This window comes from Anolis carolinensis, chromosome 5 (assembly GCF_035594765.1).
Source record: "Anolis carolinensis isolate JA03-04 chromosome 5, rAnoCar3.1.pri, whole genome shotgun sequence".
Classification (NCBI taxonomy): Eukaryota; Metazoa; Chordata; class Lepidosauria; order Squamata; family Dactyloidae; genus Anolis; species Anolis carolinensis.
Genome location: NC_085845.1, coordinates 3,966,184 through 3,981,517, shown reverse-complemented (window position 1 = coordinate 3,981,517; position 15,334 = coordinate 3,966,184). Strand labels below are relative to the sequence as shown.

The 15,334-nt window shown below is 47.2% G+C and overlaps 1 protein-coding gene across 1 annotated transcript in view; it reads right to left on the bottom strand.

Annotated features, from left to right (window-relative positions):
- Positions 1-1,667: 1,667 nt before the first annotated feature.
- LOC100558177 (rho-related BTB domain-containing protein 2) overlaps positions 1,668-15,334 on the bottom strand; it is a 30,242-nt gene continuing 16,575 nt past the window's right edge. The window contains exons 8-10 of the mRNA XM_062981933.1: positions 13,703-13,791; positions 13,337-13,442; positions 1,668-3,134 (exon numbers count right to left, since the gene is read on the bottom strand). Coding sequence (XP_062838003.1) covers positions 2,959-3,134; positions 13,337-13,442; positions 13,703-13,791 — 371 coding nt within the window. The 3' untranslated portion in view covers positions 1,668-2,958. The remainder of the gene's footprint in view (positions 3,135-13,336; positions 13,443-13,702; positions 13,792-15,334) is intronic.

Sequence of the window (15,334 nt, the reverse complement as noted above, 5' to 3'; positions counted from 1 at the left end):
CCATTACTTTCCCGCCGGAGCGGTACCTATTGATCTACTCACATTGGCATGTTTTTGAACTGCTGGGTTTGCTAGTTTACAGGAGCCCCAGTGGCGAAGTGTGTTAAAGCACTGAGTTGCTGAACTTGCAGATCAAAAGGTCCCAGGTTCAAAACCTGGGAGCGGCAGGAGCGGCCGCTGTTAGCTCCAGCTTCTGCCAACCTAGCAGTTCGAAAACATGCCAAGGCGAGTAGACCAATAGGTACCGCTCCGGTGGGAAGGTAACGGCGCTCCATGCAGTCATGCCCGTGGCCACATGACCTTGGAGGTGTCTACGGACAACGCCGGCTCTTTGGCTTAGAAATGGAGATGAGCACCAACCCCCAGAGTCAGATATGACTGAACTTAATGTCAAGGGAAACCTTTACCTTTTACCTTAGGTTGGCAGGAGCTGGGGCTAACAGCGGGCGCTCATTCTGCTCCCAGGATTTGAACCTGGCACCTTTTGGTCCGCAAGTTCAGCAGCTCAGCGCTTTAATGCACTGTGTCATTAGTGTGGCACATCCCTCCCAAATTGGTCCCGTCTGCAAACTTGATGATCCTGCCTTCTAATTAATAAGGTAAAGGCTTCCCTTGATGTTAAGTCCAGTCGTGACCGACTCTGGGGGTTGGTGCTCATCTTCATTTCTAAGCCCAAGAGTCGGCGTTGTCCATAGACATCTCCAAGGTCATGTGGCCATAGGCATGACTGCATGGAACGCTGTTAATTAATAATTAATGTGCTGGTACAGCTGTACCAGAAAATTCAGCTTTATTTTCTTTCTGCAAAAGTTTGCAATCATAGGACAGGCTGCCTGTCAATCACCATTAAGTTTGGTTCCTCCCCTTGTTCAGGGCTCTGGGAGGGAAGGAGCCATTTTTAAGTTAGTCTCACTTAGGAAGCTCATCTATAGGACGTAGACCAGCTCGTCCCGTAAAAAGCTTCATATTTCAAGACCACCGGGGATAAAGAACACCAGGGATATTGACCGTCCGAGGATACAGAACAACAGCACAGAAACATCTGCAAGCCATTGGCTGGTAGGTCCACTCAACAACCAGAAGCACTTGGGAGTTGGCAGTGGGTCCCAGACCAGCTAGGCCCAGATAAAAGATAGCCTGGGAGAGGTTATAAGAGGGTTATCACAGTTATTCAAAGCCAATCGCCTGTCCTGTGGGACAAGACTCCTCGAAGATTTATTATTTGTTTGTCAATAAAGACTTTGTTATTTCTTTAAAGACTTCAAGGCCATCTTTTCAGGAACATTCCTCAACAACCTTTCTTTAGGCACCCTGGCTTCCCGCTGGGCATAAAGCATACGTCCTATATAACAGACAATCAGTCACAGGCCCAGCGTGTGACAGAACAATTAATAAATACCATTGCTCAGACGGGAGAGCAATGAGTCACTGACCAGGAGGTCATAAGTTCGAGGCCCGCTCGGAGCTATGTTGTTGTTCGTCTTTGTCCTGTGTTAAAAAGGCATTGAATGTTTGCCTAATATGTGTAATGTGATCCGCCCTGAGTCCCCTTCGGGGTGAGAAAGAAGGGCGGAATATAAATGATGTAAATAAATAAATTAATTAATTAATAAATACCGGCCTCTGCCCTCCCACCCCGCCCAAAAGAGCCGAACCTCACTCGGGCACACAATACAAAAAAGGCGTTTATTAAAGGTTAAAACAGTCCAATACTGAAGTGTGTAAGAAAAGGAGAGGCTAGGCCCAGCTCACAGTGGTTAGAAACGTGGGTGCACGTGTCCCGCGAAAGACACGCGTGACCCAAAAGCCCTTCAGAACAGCGAGTGCCACAAAAGGGGCCCCCACCCCGGGTTAGGTTTGTGCTTGGCTGAGGTCTTGGGGCCGGGAAAGTGGAGCGTGGATCAGCAAAAAGTGGGGAGTGGGTGGGGGGGGGGGGGGAATACCTTTCTATCTGGGTGTGTGCAATTTCCCAAGGGAGAGGGGGTCTCGACGCCCCTCCCCTCTCTCTCTCCAAAGCGCGCACACACACCTGGCCACCACTTCCCTTTAATGCACCAAGGTGTGGCCCGTGCCGGGAAGAGGCGTGTGTTGTGTCCAAGGCACAGACGTAGGCAGGCGAATGGGGAGGGGGCTCCACTCTGTGCACACGCACGCACGCATGCCCCCCTCCCACAGCAGACAAGCACAAAACGGGAAGCACGTCTATACCAGGTATGGGCAGACTTCGGTCTTCCGTCCAGGTGCTTTGGACTGCAACTCCCACCATTCCTAACAGCCTCAGGCCCCTTCCTTTTCCCCCTCAGCCGCTTAAGCGGCTGAGGGGGAAAAGGAAGGGGCCTGAGGCTGTTAGGAATGGTGGGAGTTGCAGTCCAATGTAAAAATAGCCCAACCAAGAAGCCATGAGATCATGCCTTACACACCTGACCTTCCTTTTCCGTCTCGGCTTAAACCAAAACACCTGGAGGTTCAGGCCAAAGTTTGCCCATGCCTGGTCTACACCAGGATGCCTTCAAAGACACTCTCTACCCCATCATCCCCATGCACCCCCTCACTTACCGAAAGCCCCCCCCCAAAAAAAACCCACCCTCCCCACTCTTTCCCCCAAACCACAAATCCAGTTCCATCCAGTCCCATTTGGGGAGCGGGCAGGACCCAGCAAGCGCCTCATCCGAATCCCCCCCTCCCAACTCCACCCCTCCCTCAGTCACCAAAATACTGCTAAGGTCAGAGGTAGCAACTAGAGAGAGAGAGAGACGGGAGTGGGCCGGCGCTCCAGGAGGAGGGGTCTTTCTGGGAGAAGGAGATTGTAAACAAGGCAGGGGCCCCTCCGCCCAAGCAAAAAAAACAATCATGGCCGGCCGGCCAGCCGGTGCCCTCGCCAGCAAAGGCACCAACCCGACGGCAACACTGGCATCCCATAACCCCCTCACCCCCCAAAATAATATCGGAAGGGGGTGCTCAGGAGATGTGGCTGGCGTGATGCGGGCGCCAGAAGCACCACTTGCTGCGCGGGTGCTGCTTGCGTAGCGCCTCCTCCTCCAAGTCGCGCTCCTTTTGCAGGCGCAGGTAGCGGTCCTCCTCCTTCAGGTACCAGATGGGGGGCCAGCGGTGTCGCTCAAAGTAGGCCTGGTTCTCTGCAGATTGGAAGTGGGGAGAGAGAGAGAAGGGGAGACCGTACGATTGGCATCTGTCAGCACCCAATCCTCACCTGGTCTCTATGCCACCTTCCCTGGCCACTCTATAGTTTCCAAGAAACACAGATATCTGTAACAAATAGCAACACAACAAGTTGTCAACTGTGTTGTCGAAGGCTTTCATGGCCGGGATCACAGGGTTGTTGTATGTCTTTCGGGCTGTGTGGCCATGTTCCAGAAGCATTCTCTCCTGACGTTTCGCCCACATCTATGGCAGGCATCCTCAGAGGGTGTGAGGTATTATTTATTATTTATTTATTTACAGTATTTATATTCCGCCCTTCTTTCTCACCCCGAAGGGGACTCAGGGCGGATTACAATGAACACATATATGGCAAACATTCAATGCCAACAGACAAACAACATTCAGTTTTAGACAGACACAGAGGCATTTTAACATCTTTCCAGCTTCACGATTCCGGCCACAGGGGGAGCTCTTGCTTCACCGTCCATTGGTGGCTGTTCTTCCTCATTCTTTTCCTCGTGAGCAGTTTTATGGTGTTGTAGATTAGTTAAATTAGCCTCCCGCATAAAGCGTACCTAAATTTTCCCTACTTGACAGATGCAACTGTCTTTCGGGGCTGCTAGGTCAACAGCAAGCCGGGGCTATTTTTTTTTTTTTTTATGGTCGGAGGCTTAACCCGACCCGGGCTTCGAACTCATGACCTCTCGGTCAGTAGTGATTTATAGCAGCTGGTTACTAGCCAGCTGCGCCACAAACTAAGTAAGGAAAGGAAAGAATATATATCTGTGTAGAGTCCAGGGTGTGGCAAGAGTCCTTTGTCACTGGGAAGCCAGTATTAATGTTTCAGTTAATCACCCTAATTAGCATTGGATCAAAACAGTAGATGGGAACCAACACTCTGAGGGCACAGCTAATGACTGAACAAAGGCAAGAGACAAAAAATTTTCCCAATGCTAATTAGGCTGATTAACTGAAACATTAATGCTGGCTTCCCAGTGACAAAGGACTCTTGCCACACCTTGGACTCTACACAGATATATATTCTTTCCTTACTTAGTTTTTCCATACCTCACAACCTCTGAGGATGCCTGCCATAGATGTGGGTGAAACGTCAGGAGAGAATGCTTCTGGAACATGGCCACACAGCCCGAAAGACATACAACAACCAAGTTATACACAATAGTGTTATACAGTACTGGTGCTCACTTCTGAAAGCCAACTGTATCTGTAGAGCCATTCCTCCTTAGAGATGCGAATTTATTGAGTGTTAGGGATTCCTCTTCAGGAAAGTGTCCATGAATCTGAGGGTGAGTTGGAATCGGAGGAGATTTTGCAAGTACGCTCATTTCAGGAGAGGCGAAAGGAAACAGAGCAGAGATTAGCTGCCAGAAATGCAACTGAATGATTAGGAACTGCCCTAGCAGCTGTGAGAGGACTCAGAGCTATAAAGGAGAAGCAGGTGCAGCCAGCTCTTGCTGATAACAAACTGACTCTAATGCCTTCACTTCACTCCCCTTGTGCCTGCTTCGAGTCTGCATCTATTATTTATTTATTTATTAGTGACATTTATATCCCGCCCTTCTCACCCCGAAGGGGACTAAGGGCAGTTTACAAGTATATATACATACAATATATTATATTATACGACTATATTGCAACATTATTAGTAATTTTGGACATAATATAAATATACAACTATAACAGTGAGTTATTATTATTATTACATTGTATTACATCTAGATTTATTGCTGTTTCCTTGTCTGAAGTAAGACTGCTGTTTGATTTGGGAGTTTATCAGAGATTGTGTTTGCCCTAAGACTTCCTGGCTTCCTTCTGCATTATTCCACTGAGTGTGCTGTACTTTATGTTTTGCTGAAGTAAAGCAGTTTTCATTTACTTACCACAGTGTTTGAAGGCTGTTCTTGAAAGACAAAATGGGACATTGAGTCTAACAACACTCGTGAAGATACCGCAGAATCCAGAGAAGAGAGTTTCAGGGTTGTTGTATGTTTTCTGGGCTGTACGGCCATGTTCCAGAAGTATTCTACTTCTGGAACATGGCCATACAGCCCGGAAAACATACAACAACCCTGTGACCCTGGCCATGAAAGCCTTTGACAACACAAAAGAGGGTTTCCCTAAACAAGGATTTACAAACCCGGGGATCTTTGTTGACACTTTCCCAAGGACACCTCAAGTGTGTTACTCATTACTACAGAGACTTTTCAAAAAACACATTTCTTTCTCCTTGTTTGTCAACCAATTAAAGACAATACAGAAGAGTGAAGATATAACAGTTTGAACTACCTCCACTAGGAATATACAAATTACCAACGGGACTTAAATGTTACACGTACGAGTGAAGACAAAAACTCTGATTATATGAGTAATCTCTGCTAGAAAAAAATGCACTTTTGGGTATTGTACCATGATATATCTTTGTTCAGCTATTCATTTCTAGATTAAATTGACTCATATGTTTTAGTACTGTGTAACACTATTGTGTATAACAGTTGACAACTTGTTGTTTTGCTATTTGGCACTCTATAGTTTCCTCTGCTTCCTGTTCATCCTGGAAAGAAGTGACAAGTGGAGTGCCATCAACAGAGTTATGTCTTTGGCCTGCTTCTGTTCAGCATCTTTATTAATGACTTAGATCAGTGGTTCTCAACCTGTGGGTCCCCAGGTGTTTTGGCCTACAACTCCCAGAAATCCCAGCCAGTGTACCATCTGTTAGGATTTATGGGAGTTGAAGGCCAAAACACCTGTGGACCCACAGGTTGAGAACCACTGACTTAGATGAAGGGTTAGAAGGCACAATCATCAAGTCTGCAGATGGGACTAAATTGGGAAATATAGCCAGTTCTCCAGAAGACAGGAGCAGAATTCAAAATGATCTGAACAGATTAAAGAGATGAGCCAAAACTAACACAATGAAGTTCAACAGGATACAAGGTACTCCACTTAGGCAGAAAAAAAAGAAATGCAAAGAGACAGAATGAGGGACAATGCAAGACCCAAGTTCAGCAGCTCAGCGCTTTAACACACTGTGCCACCAAGGGCCCTATATATATATATATACAGTAGAGTCTCACTTATCCAAGCTGAATGGGCTGGCAGAAGCTTGGATAATCAAATATCTTGGATAATAAGGAGGGATTAAGGAAAAGCCTATTAAACATCAAATTAGGTTATGATTTTACAAATTAAGCACCAAAACATCGTGTTATACAACACATTTGATGTGTTGTATAACATGTAATGTTATACAACATGTTATACAATATGTAATGTTATGTTGTAATTACTGTATTTACGACTTTAGTACCAAAATATCATGATATATTGAAAACGTTGACTACAAAAATGGCTTGGATTATCCAGAGGCTTGGATAAGCGAGGCTTGGATAAGTGAGACTCTACTGCATATATATATATATATATGTGTGTGTGTGTGTGTGTATAAAATTAGCATAGCATGTTGCTATGGCACATCTATGGGCTCCCCAGCAACTGGGTCAGTCTCAAGTTCCACAAGATGGGCACTACTCCCTGGGATAGAGATGCCCAGCGAATGCCACTTGCCCAGAGCCATCCTGGGGTGGAAAAGCAGGGGAAGTGGGTGGATTAGCTGTCTGGGTCCCTCTACTCTAGGTGGGTGTGATGACCCATGGGCCTTGTAGTCCTGCTCAGGACATTGTAATTCCTGATGAAGATGAAAACTTGGGTTTTTTACCTTCCCAGTCTGAACTGGATTCCTCTCAGCCAGATCTTTCCCAGGCAGATCTGGGAACCTTGCACCTGCAAGAAAGTTGTCTCCCAGAAGTATGTCAAACAAGCCCAGAGCCTACTTCTCCCGTATTCTTGCGCCGGGAGTTTTGTAAACAACAGAGAAGTTTGGATTCAGCTTCGCGCAGGAGTGCGAGGATCGCAGCTAAGAATGTGGCCAATTAAGACTGCTTCTCGTGAGAATCTTTGGGGAGTCTCACATCTGGTCTCAGAGTTAGCTTTCGGTTCTGATTCCCAGAGAACTGCTTCGGCGGGAAAGCTAGACTCTATTTAGGTGTTTTACCCGCGTAGTAACTTCGCGGAGTCAATTCGTCAGCCTTCGGAGCGAGTTGTGTCTGGACAGCGCGCTCCGATTCAAGCCTCGCTCCTGCTCAAGCCTTGCCTTGCTATCCAGCCTTCGCCTTGCTTCCCAGCCTTGTTTATCTACGGACTTTGCCTTGTTTCCCAGGATCAATCCTTGCCTTGTTCCACGGATTTATCAAGTTATTCCACGGACCTTGTTCTTGTTCTTAGTTACCTTGTTCCACGTTCAAGCCTTGTTTCAAGTATCAAGTTATTTCCTAGCCTCGCTCAAGTTTCATGGACTAAAGGACCTTGTCATCTCCCCTCACTTTGCCTGGCAAAGTGAGTGTTTCGGTTATTGGATTACAACTTTGGACCTTAATATTTCTTATTGGACATTGCTTTTTTGGACTAATTCTGACCTTTCCTGAAAGGTCTAATTCTGAACTATTTTCTACACTTGTTTTTATTAACTTTATATATTCCTTCAATAAAGATATTAGATAGATTCTGGCCTCTGTGTATGGTTATTGGTGCTCTGCAGCCTGGGTCGCGACAGTTTGACTCCGCCACCCTAAGCACCAATTAACCTCGGCCAGAATGTCTACCGGAGTCGTACCTGGGCCGAGCGGCCAGCCGATTACCTACACCATCGACAAGGAAGAGGTGGACCGAATCCGTGATAAGCTCAATGCACAGGATGGAGAAATAAGGGGTTTGAAGGAACGCGGAGTTCGTCTTCCGGCCATGGCGTTGCCAACCAAGTTTACTGGAGAAGCTTCTAAGGTTCATGTCTTCCGTCGCCAATGTCAAGCTTATCTGGAGGCCCGTGCTGCCGAGTTTCCCCAAGAAGACATCAAAGTGGCATGGGTTTACAGTCTTCTAGACGGGCCAGCGGCCAGCTGGGCGACGGCACTGTTCGACCAAGCCTCTCCACACCTAAGATCAGCGCAACACTTCTTGGACCACCTCAAGGAGACTTGGGGAATCGAGGACAATTTGGAGGCAGCCGGTCACAAACTCCGTCGCCTTTTCCAAGGAGACAGACCTATGTCTCAGTATATAGCCGAGTTCCGAGTGCTGGCCCACAACACCGGCTGGAACGATGTAGCCCTCAGGGGACAATTCCGGGAGGGTCTCAACATTGAAATGCTGGAAGAAATCTCCAAGGTGGATCCTCCCCAGACCCTCGAGGCACTCATTGATCAATGTTTACGGGCTGAAGTCATGATTGCCAACAGGAAACAGTGGGTTCGAGGCCAGGGCAGTAGAGCCGGGGCAAAACCCCCCGCTCCCGCCAGCGTTCAGCCACGTCCGGTGTGGAGACCCCCACCGCCAACCCCATACCCCAGAGGAGGCGAGGAGGTGCCGATGCAGTTGGGCAATGTGCGTCCCAGACTAGATGCCGCCGAGAAGGCCCGTCGTCAACGCTTAAACCTCTGCTGGTACTGCGGGAACGGGGGCCACTTCGCCAGAGAGTGCCCAGCCAAAGGGAAGCCTGCCGCCCGTCTTGCGGCGGCGTCCTCCACGGAGACGAAGGCGTCTGAGCCGACTGGCACACAGCCGGCGGGGGAAGCCAACGACCGGGTGTAGAGAGGCTCGCCAACCCGGTCAAAAAATCCATCCAAGAGCCGCCAACCGGGGTCCTGTTCCTTCTCGTGGTCACATTATGGTCAGCAAAAAGGGGACCCGTCATGATCCACGCCATGATAGACTCTGGAGCTACCAACAATTTCATCGATAGAGAGTATGCCGACTCTCTGGGATTACAATATCATGATTTCAAGAATGCCCGTGTGGTGCAAGCCATAGACGGCCGTCCCCTCAAGACGGGCCCCGTAAGCCAGTGGTCGGAACCCACCAGGATGTGGATAAGGGAACATATGGAAGAGATTTCCTTCTTTGTTACCGAGGTCCCCCATTTCCCTGTGATTTTGGGAATTCCATGGCTGACTCTCCACGACCCTAACATCTCCTGGTCCAACAGAGAACTGCAGTTTGCTTCACCGTACTGCCAAAACCATTGCCTCGTAGCCAAGGTATGCCATGCCACAGACACCGAGCCCATCATCACCTTGCCAAAGAAGTACTCCGAGTATTGGGATGTGTTCAATGAGAAAGAAGCCGAAAAATTACCCCCACATAGACCTTATGACTGTGCCATTGACTTGGTGGAGGGGGCCCCGATCCCGCGAGGGCATCTCTACTCCCTGACTGAACCAGAGCAAGAAGCTCTCAGGGAATTCCTAGAGACAAACCTTCGCAAGGGATTCATCAGACCCTCTCAATCCCCAGCCGCCTCCCCAGTGATGTTTGTGAAGAAGAAGTCAGGGGAACTACGCTTGGTGGTGGACTACAGAGCATTGAACAATATCACCAAGCGGAACAGCTATCCCCTGCCCTTAATCTCGGATCTACTGGATCGGCTTCGAGGAGCCAAGGTTTACACCAAGCTGGATCTTCGGGGGGCTTACAACTTAGTTCGCATCAGGGAAGGGGACGAGTGGAAGACCGCCTTCCAGACCAAATTCGGATTATTTGAGTCCCGAGTTATGAATTTCGGTTTATGCGGAGCCCCCGCAACATTCCAGCATTTTGTCAATGACATTTTTCAGGACTATCTAGACAGGTTCTTGATAATCTACCTGGACGATTTTTTGGTGTTTTCCAGATCACAATCAGAACATGAGAACCACGTCAAAATGGTGTTACAACGATTGCGGGATCATGGACTTTATGCCAAGCTGGAAAAATGCGCTTTTGATCTACAAGAGGTAGATTTCCTTGGTTACCGCATCTCGCCTCTAGGGCTTTCCATGGATCCAGCCAAAGTTTCAGCAGTATTGGAATGGCGGGCGCCAACTAACAAGAAAGAGGTGCAGCGTTTCTTGGGGTTCGCGAACTACTACCGCAAGTTCATTCCAGATTTTGCCCGCTGGTCCGACCCCATCACTAGCTGCATCCGTGGAAAGCAGCCTTTCCGCTGGACTGATCAAGCAGAGAAAGGGTTCCAGCAACTAAAGAAACTATTCACCTCCCAGCCAATTCTACAGCACCCAAATCCTGGAACCCCTTTTGTGGTGCAAGCGGACGCCTCTGATGTGGCAATTGGGGCTGTACTCTTACAACCGGTGGGAGATCACCTCCACCCCTGTGCCTTTTATTCTCGTCAACTAACCACACCAGAGAGGAATTACACCATTTGGGAAAAAGAACTACTGGCCATAAAGGCAGCCTTTGAAACTTGGAGACATTGGCTAGAAGGGGCCAAATTTCCCATTGAAGTCCACACTGATCATCGTAATCTAGAACATCTAAGAACTGCCCGCAAACTAAATCAGAGGCAGCAACGTTGGGCTTTATTCTTTGAACGTTTCAACTTCCAGATCCATTATGTGACCCCAGCCCAAACCAAGCAAGCAGACGCCCTGTCACGTAAACCGGAATACGCTGCAGGACGCAAGGAGACCTTTGAATCCCAACTGCTACAACCTGAGAACTTTGCCACGCTCACGGTGGGGAACACCAAATCCATTCCCATTGGTTCAACTTCCCCTACTCCAGGACCCATCTGTGCTCAAGAAATCAGGGCTAGTCAGCAAGCAGATGCCTGGGCGCAGGACCAACTTCGCCAAGGTCTGCATTTCCCCTTTTCGCTTAAAGATGGGCTGCTCTGCTATAGAAATCATGTTTATATCCCACCCGGACCGGGCAGGGAAAAAGCGCTTCGTCTGTGTCATGACTGCAAACCAGCAGGACACTTCGGACTATTTAAAACTATGCATTTGATCCTAAGGGATTTTTGGTGGCCCAAGATCCGCAAGGATGTGGAAAAATATGTCAACACCTGCCCAGTATGCCAGCGCTCCAAGATACGAAGGGAGAAGCCCTCAGGGCTTTTACACCCCCTTCCTACCCCATCTCGCCCATGGGAAATAATTTCCGCGGATTTCATCACTGACCTACCACCTTCCTGTGGATTCACCACGATCTTAGTGGTGGTGGACCTATTCACCAAGTTAGCCCATTTCATTCCCTGCGAAGGCCTCCCCACGGCCAAGGAAACTGCGGATCTATTTCTTCAACATGTTTTCAGACTACATGGATTGCCCAAGAGTTTAGTCACAGACCGTGGATCTCAATTCACCTCTCGTTTTTGGAAGGCACTACAAAAACTATTGGGCATAGACTCTCGCTTATCTTCAGCTCATCATCCCCAAACAGATGGGCAAACGGAGCGCACCAATGCCACTTTGGAGCAGTATCTTCGCTGTTATGTAAACTATCAACAGGACAATTGGGCTTCTCTGTTACCACTGTCTGAGTTTGCCTACAACAATGGAGTTCAAGCTTCTACAAAAGAAACGCCGTTCTTTGCAAACTACGGCTTCCATCCACGTTTCTTCCCCCCTGTCATCGAAACTTCAGAGGTTCCCGCAGCAGAGGATTGGCTGCAGGAACTCACAGCGGTGCAACAACTTTTGCTCCAGCAACTGGATCAAGCCAAGGAGGACTATAAACGCCACGCTGACAAACATCGCCAGCCGGGCCCCGAAATCAAGGTAGGAGATCGGGTTTTCCTGTCCACTCGCTTTCTGCCCTCCCACCGCCCTTGCCGGAAGTTAGATGCCCGTTTCATTGGTCCCTATCCAGTGGTGGCGCAATTAAACCCCGTGACTTTCAAACTCCAACTTCCGCGTTCAATGCGCATTCACCCAGTGTTTCACCGTTCCCTGCTCCTTCCGGCGGATGGTGTGCGACCTGATACAGACCAACCGGCCCCCCCTCCTGTTTTGATGAATGGGGAGGAGGAGTTCGAGGTTGAGGACATTTTGGATTCTCGCTTTCACCGCCGCCGCCTACAATATCTCATTGACTGGGTGGGTTTTGGCCCTGAGGAACGCTCTTGGGAAGACGCCTCCACAGTCCATGCTCCTGATCTAACCCGTCGCTTTCATCAGACCTATCCCACCAAACCACGACCTCGCGCCTCGGGGAGAGGGCCCCAGTTTGGGAGGGGCCTTGAGGAGGGGGATAGTGTGATGACCCATGGGCCTTGTAGTCCTGCTCAGGACATTGTAATTCCTGATGAAGATGAAAACTTGGGTTTTTTACCTTCCCAGTCTGAACTGGATTCCTCTCAGCCAGATCTTTCCCAGGCAGATCTGGGAACCTTGCACCTGCAAGAAAGTTGTCTCCCAGAAGTATGTCAAACAAGCCCAGAGCCTACTTCTCCCGTATTCTTGCGCCGGGAGTTTTGTAAACAACAGAGAAGTTTGGATTCAGCTTCGCGCAGGAGTGCGAGGATCGCAGCTAAGAATGTGGCCAATTAAGACTGCTTCTCGTGAGAATCTTTGGGGAGTCTCACATCTGGTCTCAGAGTTAGCTTTCGGTTCTGATTCCCAGAGAACTGCTTCGGCGGGAAAGCTAGACTCTATTTAGGTGTTTTACCCGCGTAGTAACTTCGCGGAGTCAATTCGTCAGCCTTCGGAGCGAGTTGTGTCTGGACAGCGCGCTCCGATTCAAGCCTCGCTCCTGCTCAAGCCTTGCCTTGCTATCCAGCCTTCGCCTTGCTTCCCAGCCTTGTTTATCTACGGACTTTGCCTTGTTTCCCAGGATCAATCCTTGCCTTGTTCCACGGATTTATCAAGTTATTCCACGGACCTTGTTCTTGTTCTTAGTTACCTTGTTCCACGTTCAAGCCTTGTTTCAAGTATCAAGTTATTTCCTAGCCTCGCTCAAGTTTCATGGACTAAAGGACCTTGTCATCTCCCCTCACTTTGCCTGGCAAAGTGAGTGTTTCGGTTATTGGATTACAACTTTGGACCTTAATATTTCTTATTGGACATTGCTTTTTTGGACTAATTCTGACCTTTCCTGAAAGGTCTAATTCTGAACTATTTTCTACACTTGTTTTTATTAACTTTATATATTCCTTCAATAAAGATATTAGATAGATTCTGGCCTCTGTGTATGGTTATTGGTGCTCTGCAGCCTGGGTCGCGACAGTGGGCGTCCATTGTGATACTTCAAACTGCCCAGGTCCCCCAATACTCCCTCCTGGCCCACTTCCCCCGGCAACCAAAGCGTGGAGATGCAGCCCTACCTGGAGACATGTACTTCATTTCGCGGGGGAACCGGCGACAGACACTGTTGTAGTTGGTGCAGAGATAGTGGAGGCACCAGGCAGCCAGCTGGCGGGCATTATGGAACTGCAGAAGAGGAATCGGCAACCGTGAGGAGCAAAGGCAGAGGAAGGGCTTGTAGAACATGCCCCCAGGTATGTACGCATGGCTCTCCCCTCCCATGCACCTCCACAGGCAGTGGGCCCATTTCAATGGTTGGTCCCACCCCACCCTAGAAGGAGGTGGCCACCAAGAAGGTGACCACCAATTGAGCCTCAGTGTTCCTGGAGGTTGAAACAAGTGGACACCTGGCCAGAGGCAAAGCTGGCGTGTTCCCTATTCCCTACCTGTGTCATCTCCAGGTAGAGGATGACTTGGGCATCTATTTCCACCTGCTGCAGGCTGGCATGCACAAGCTCGTCCACGGCGTACTGCTCTGGAGAAGAAGATACCAAAGAAAGGCCTCAGCTTGGCACATGTGGAAGAAGGCAGGGCCAGGAAGACATCTTTCCACCACGTCTCCTATATCATTAGATGGGAGCCCCCCGCCCCCAAGGTCTAACTGCCATTCTGGACCAGAATGAAGAAGGCGAGGCCAGGAAGACATCTTTCCACCATGTCTCCTGTATCAATTTAACAATATAATAATATATAATATTCACAATATACTAATCTATATATATAAAAGAGTGATGGCATCACGGCGACCCACAAAACAACAAAACTACAGGCCCCCAACCTCAAAATTTGACGACACAACCCCTCATCCACGGCTCTAGGTTGATACAACAAAAAGAAAAGAAAAACAAAGTCCTAATTAGAGAGAGAGGAATAGTTGCTTTTATCCAATTGCTGCCAGTTAGAAGGCTAAGCTCCTCCAACTTGGTCTCCTAGCAACCCAATAAAAAATAATAAAAAACACTAAAAAAATTAATACAATAAAATACTATAATAACAGACAATAACTAAAATTAATACAAAGAAAATAATAAAGTATAATAAATAAAAAGATAATGTACAATAAAATTAATTAAAAAATACAAATAACGTCAAATAAAAATTACACAACAATTTTTAACCAATACCACCACCACTTTGCCACAGCAACGCGTGGCCGGGCACAGCTAGTATTGTAATATATTGTATATATATAAAATATTGATATATAATAACCATAACACACTATTATAATTGCATATTTATATTACAATATAGATACTGCAATATAGTCGTATAGTACAATATAATAATATATAATACCCATACTATACTAACATGATATATTGTATATACATAAAATATTGATATATAATAATACACTATTATAATTGTATATTTATATTACAATATAGATATTGCAATATAGTTGTATAGTACAATATAATAATATATAATGCTTATATAGTGCTTTTATTGTGCTATACTAATAATATAATATATTGTATGTACAGTAGAGTCTCACTTATCCAAGCTAAACAGGCCGGCAGAATGTTGGATAAGCGAATATGTTGGATAATGAGAGATAAAGGAAAAGCCTATTAAACATCAAATTAGGTTATGATTTTACAAATTAATCACCAAAACATCATGTTATACAACAAATTTTACAGAAAATGTAGTTCAATACACAGTAATGCTATGTAGTAATTACAGTATTTACGAATTTAGCACCAAAATATCATGATATATTGAAAACATTGACTACCAAAATGGCTTGGATAATCCTGAAGCTTGGATAAGCGAGGCTTGGATAAGTGAGACTCTACTGTATATATAACTTGTAAGCCACCCTGAGTCCCCTTCGGGGTGAGAAGGTCGGGATATAAATGTTACTACTACTACTACTAATAATAATAATTATAATTATAATTATAATAGCAGCCCTAGACACTTGGGAAGTGTCCGACGTGTGATCCAATACAACAGCCAGCAGAGTGTCTGCTGTGGACTCATCTTGTTGTGTTTCAAATAATAATAAT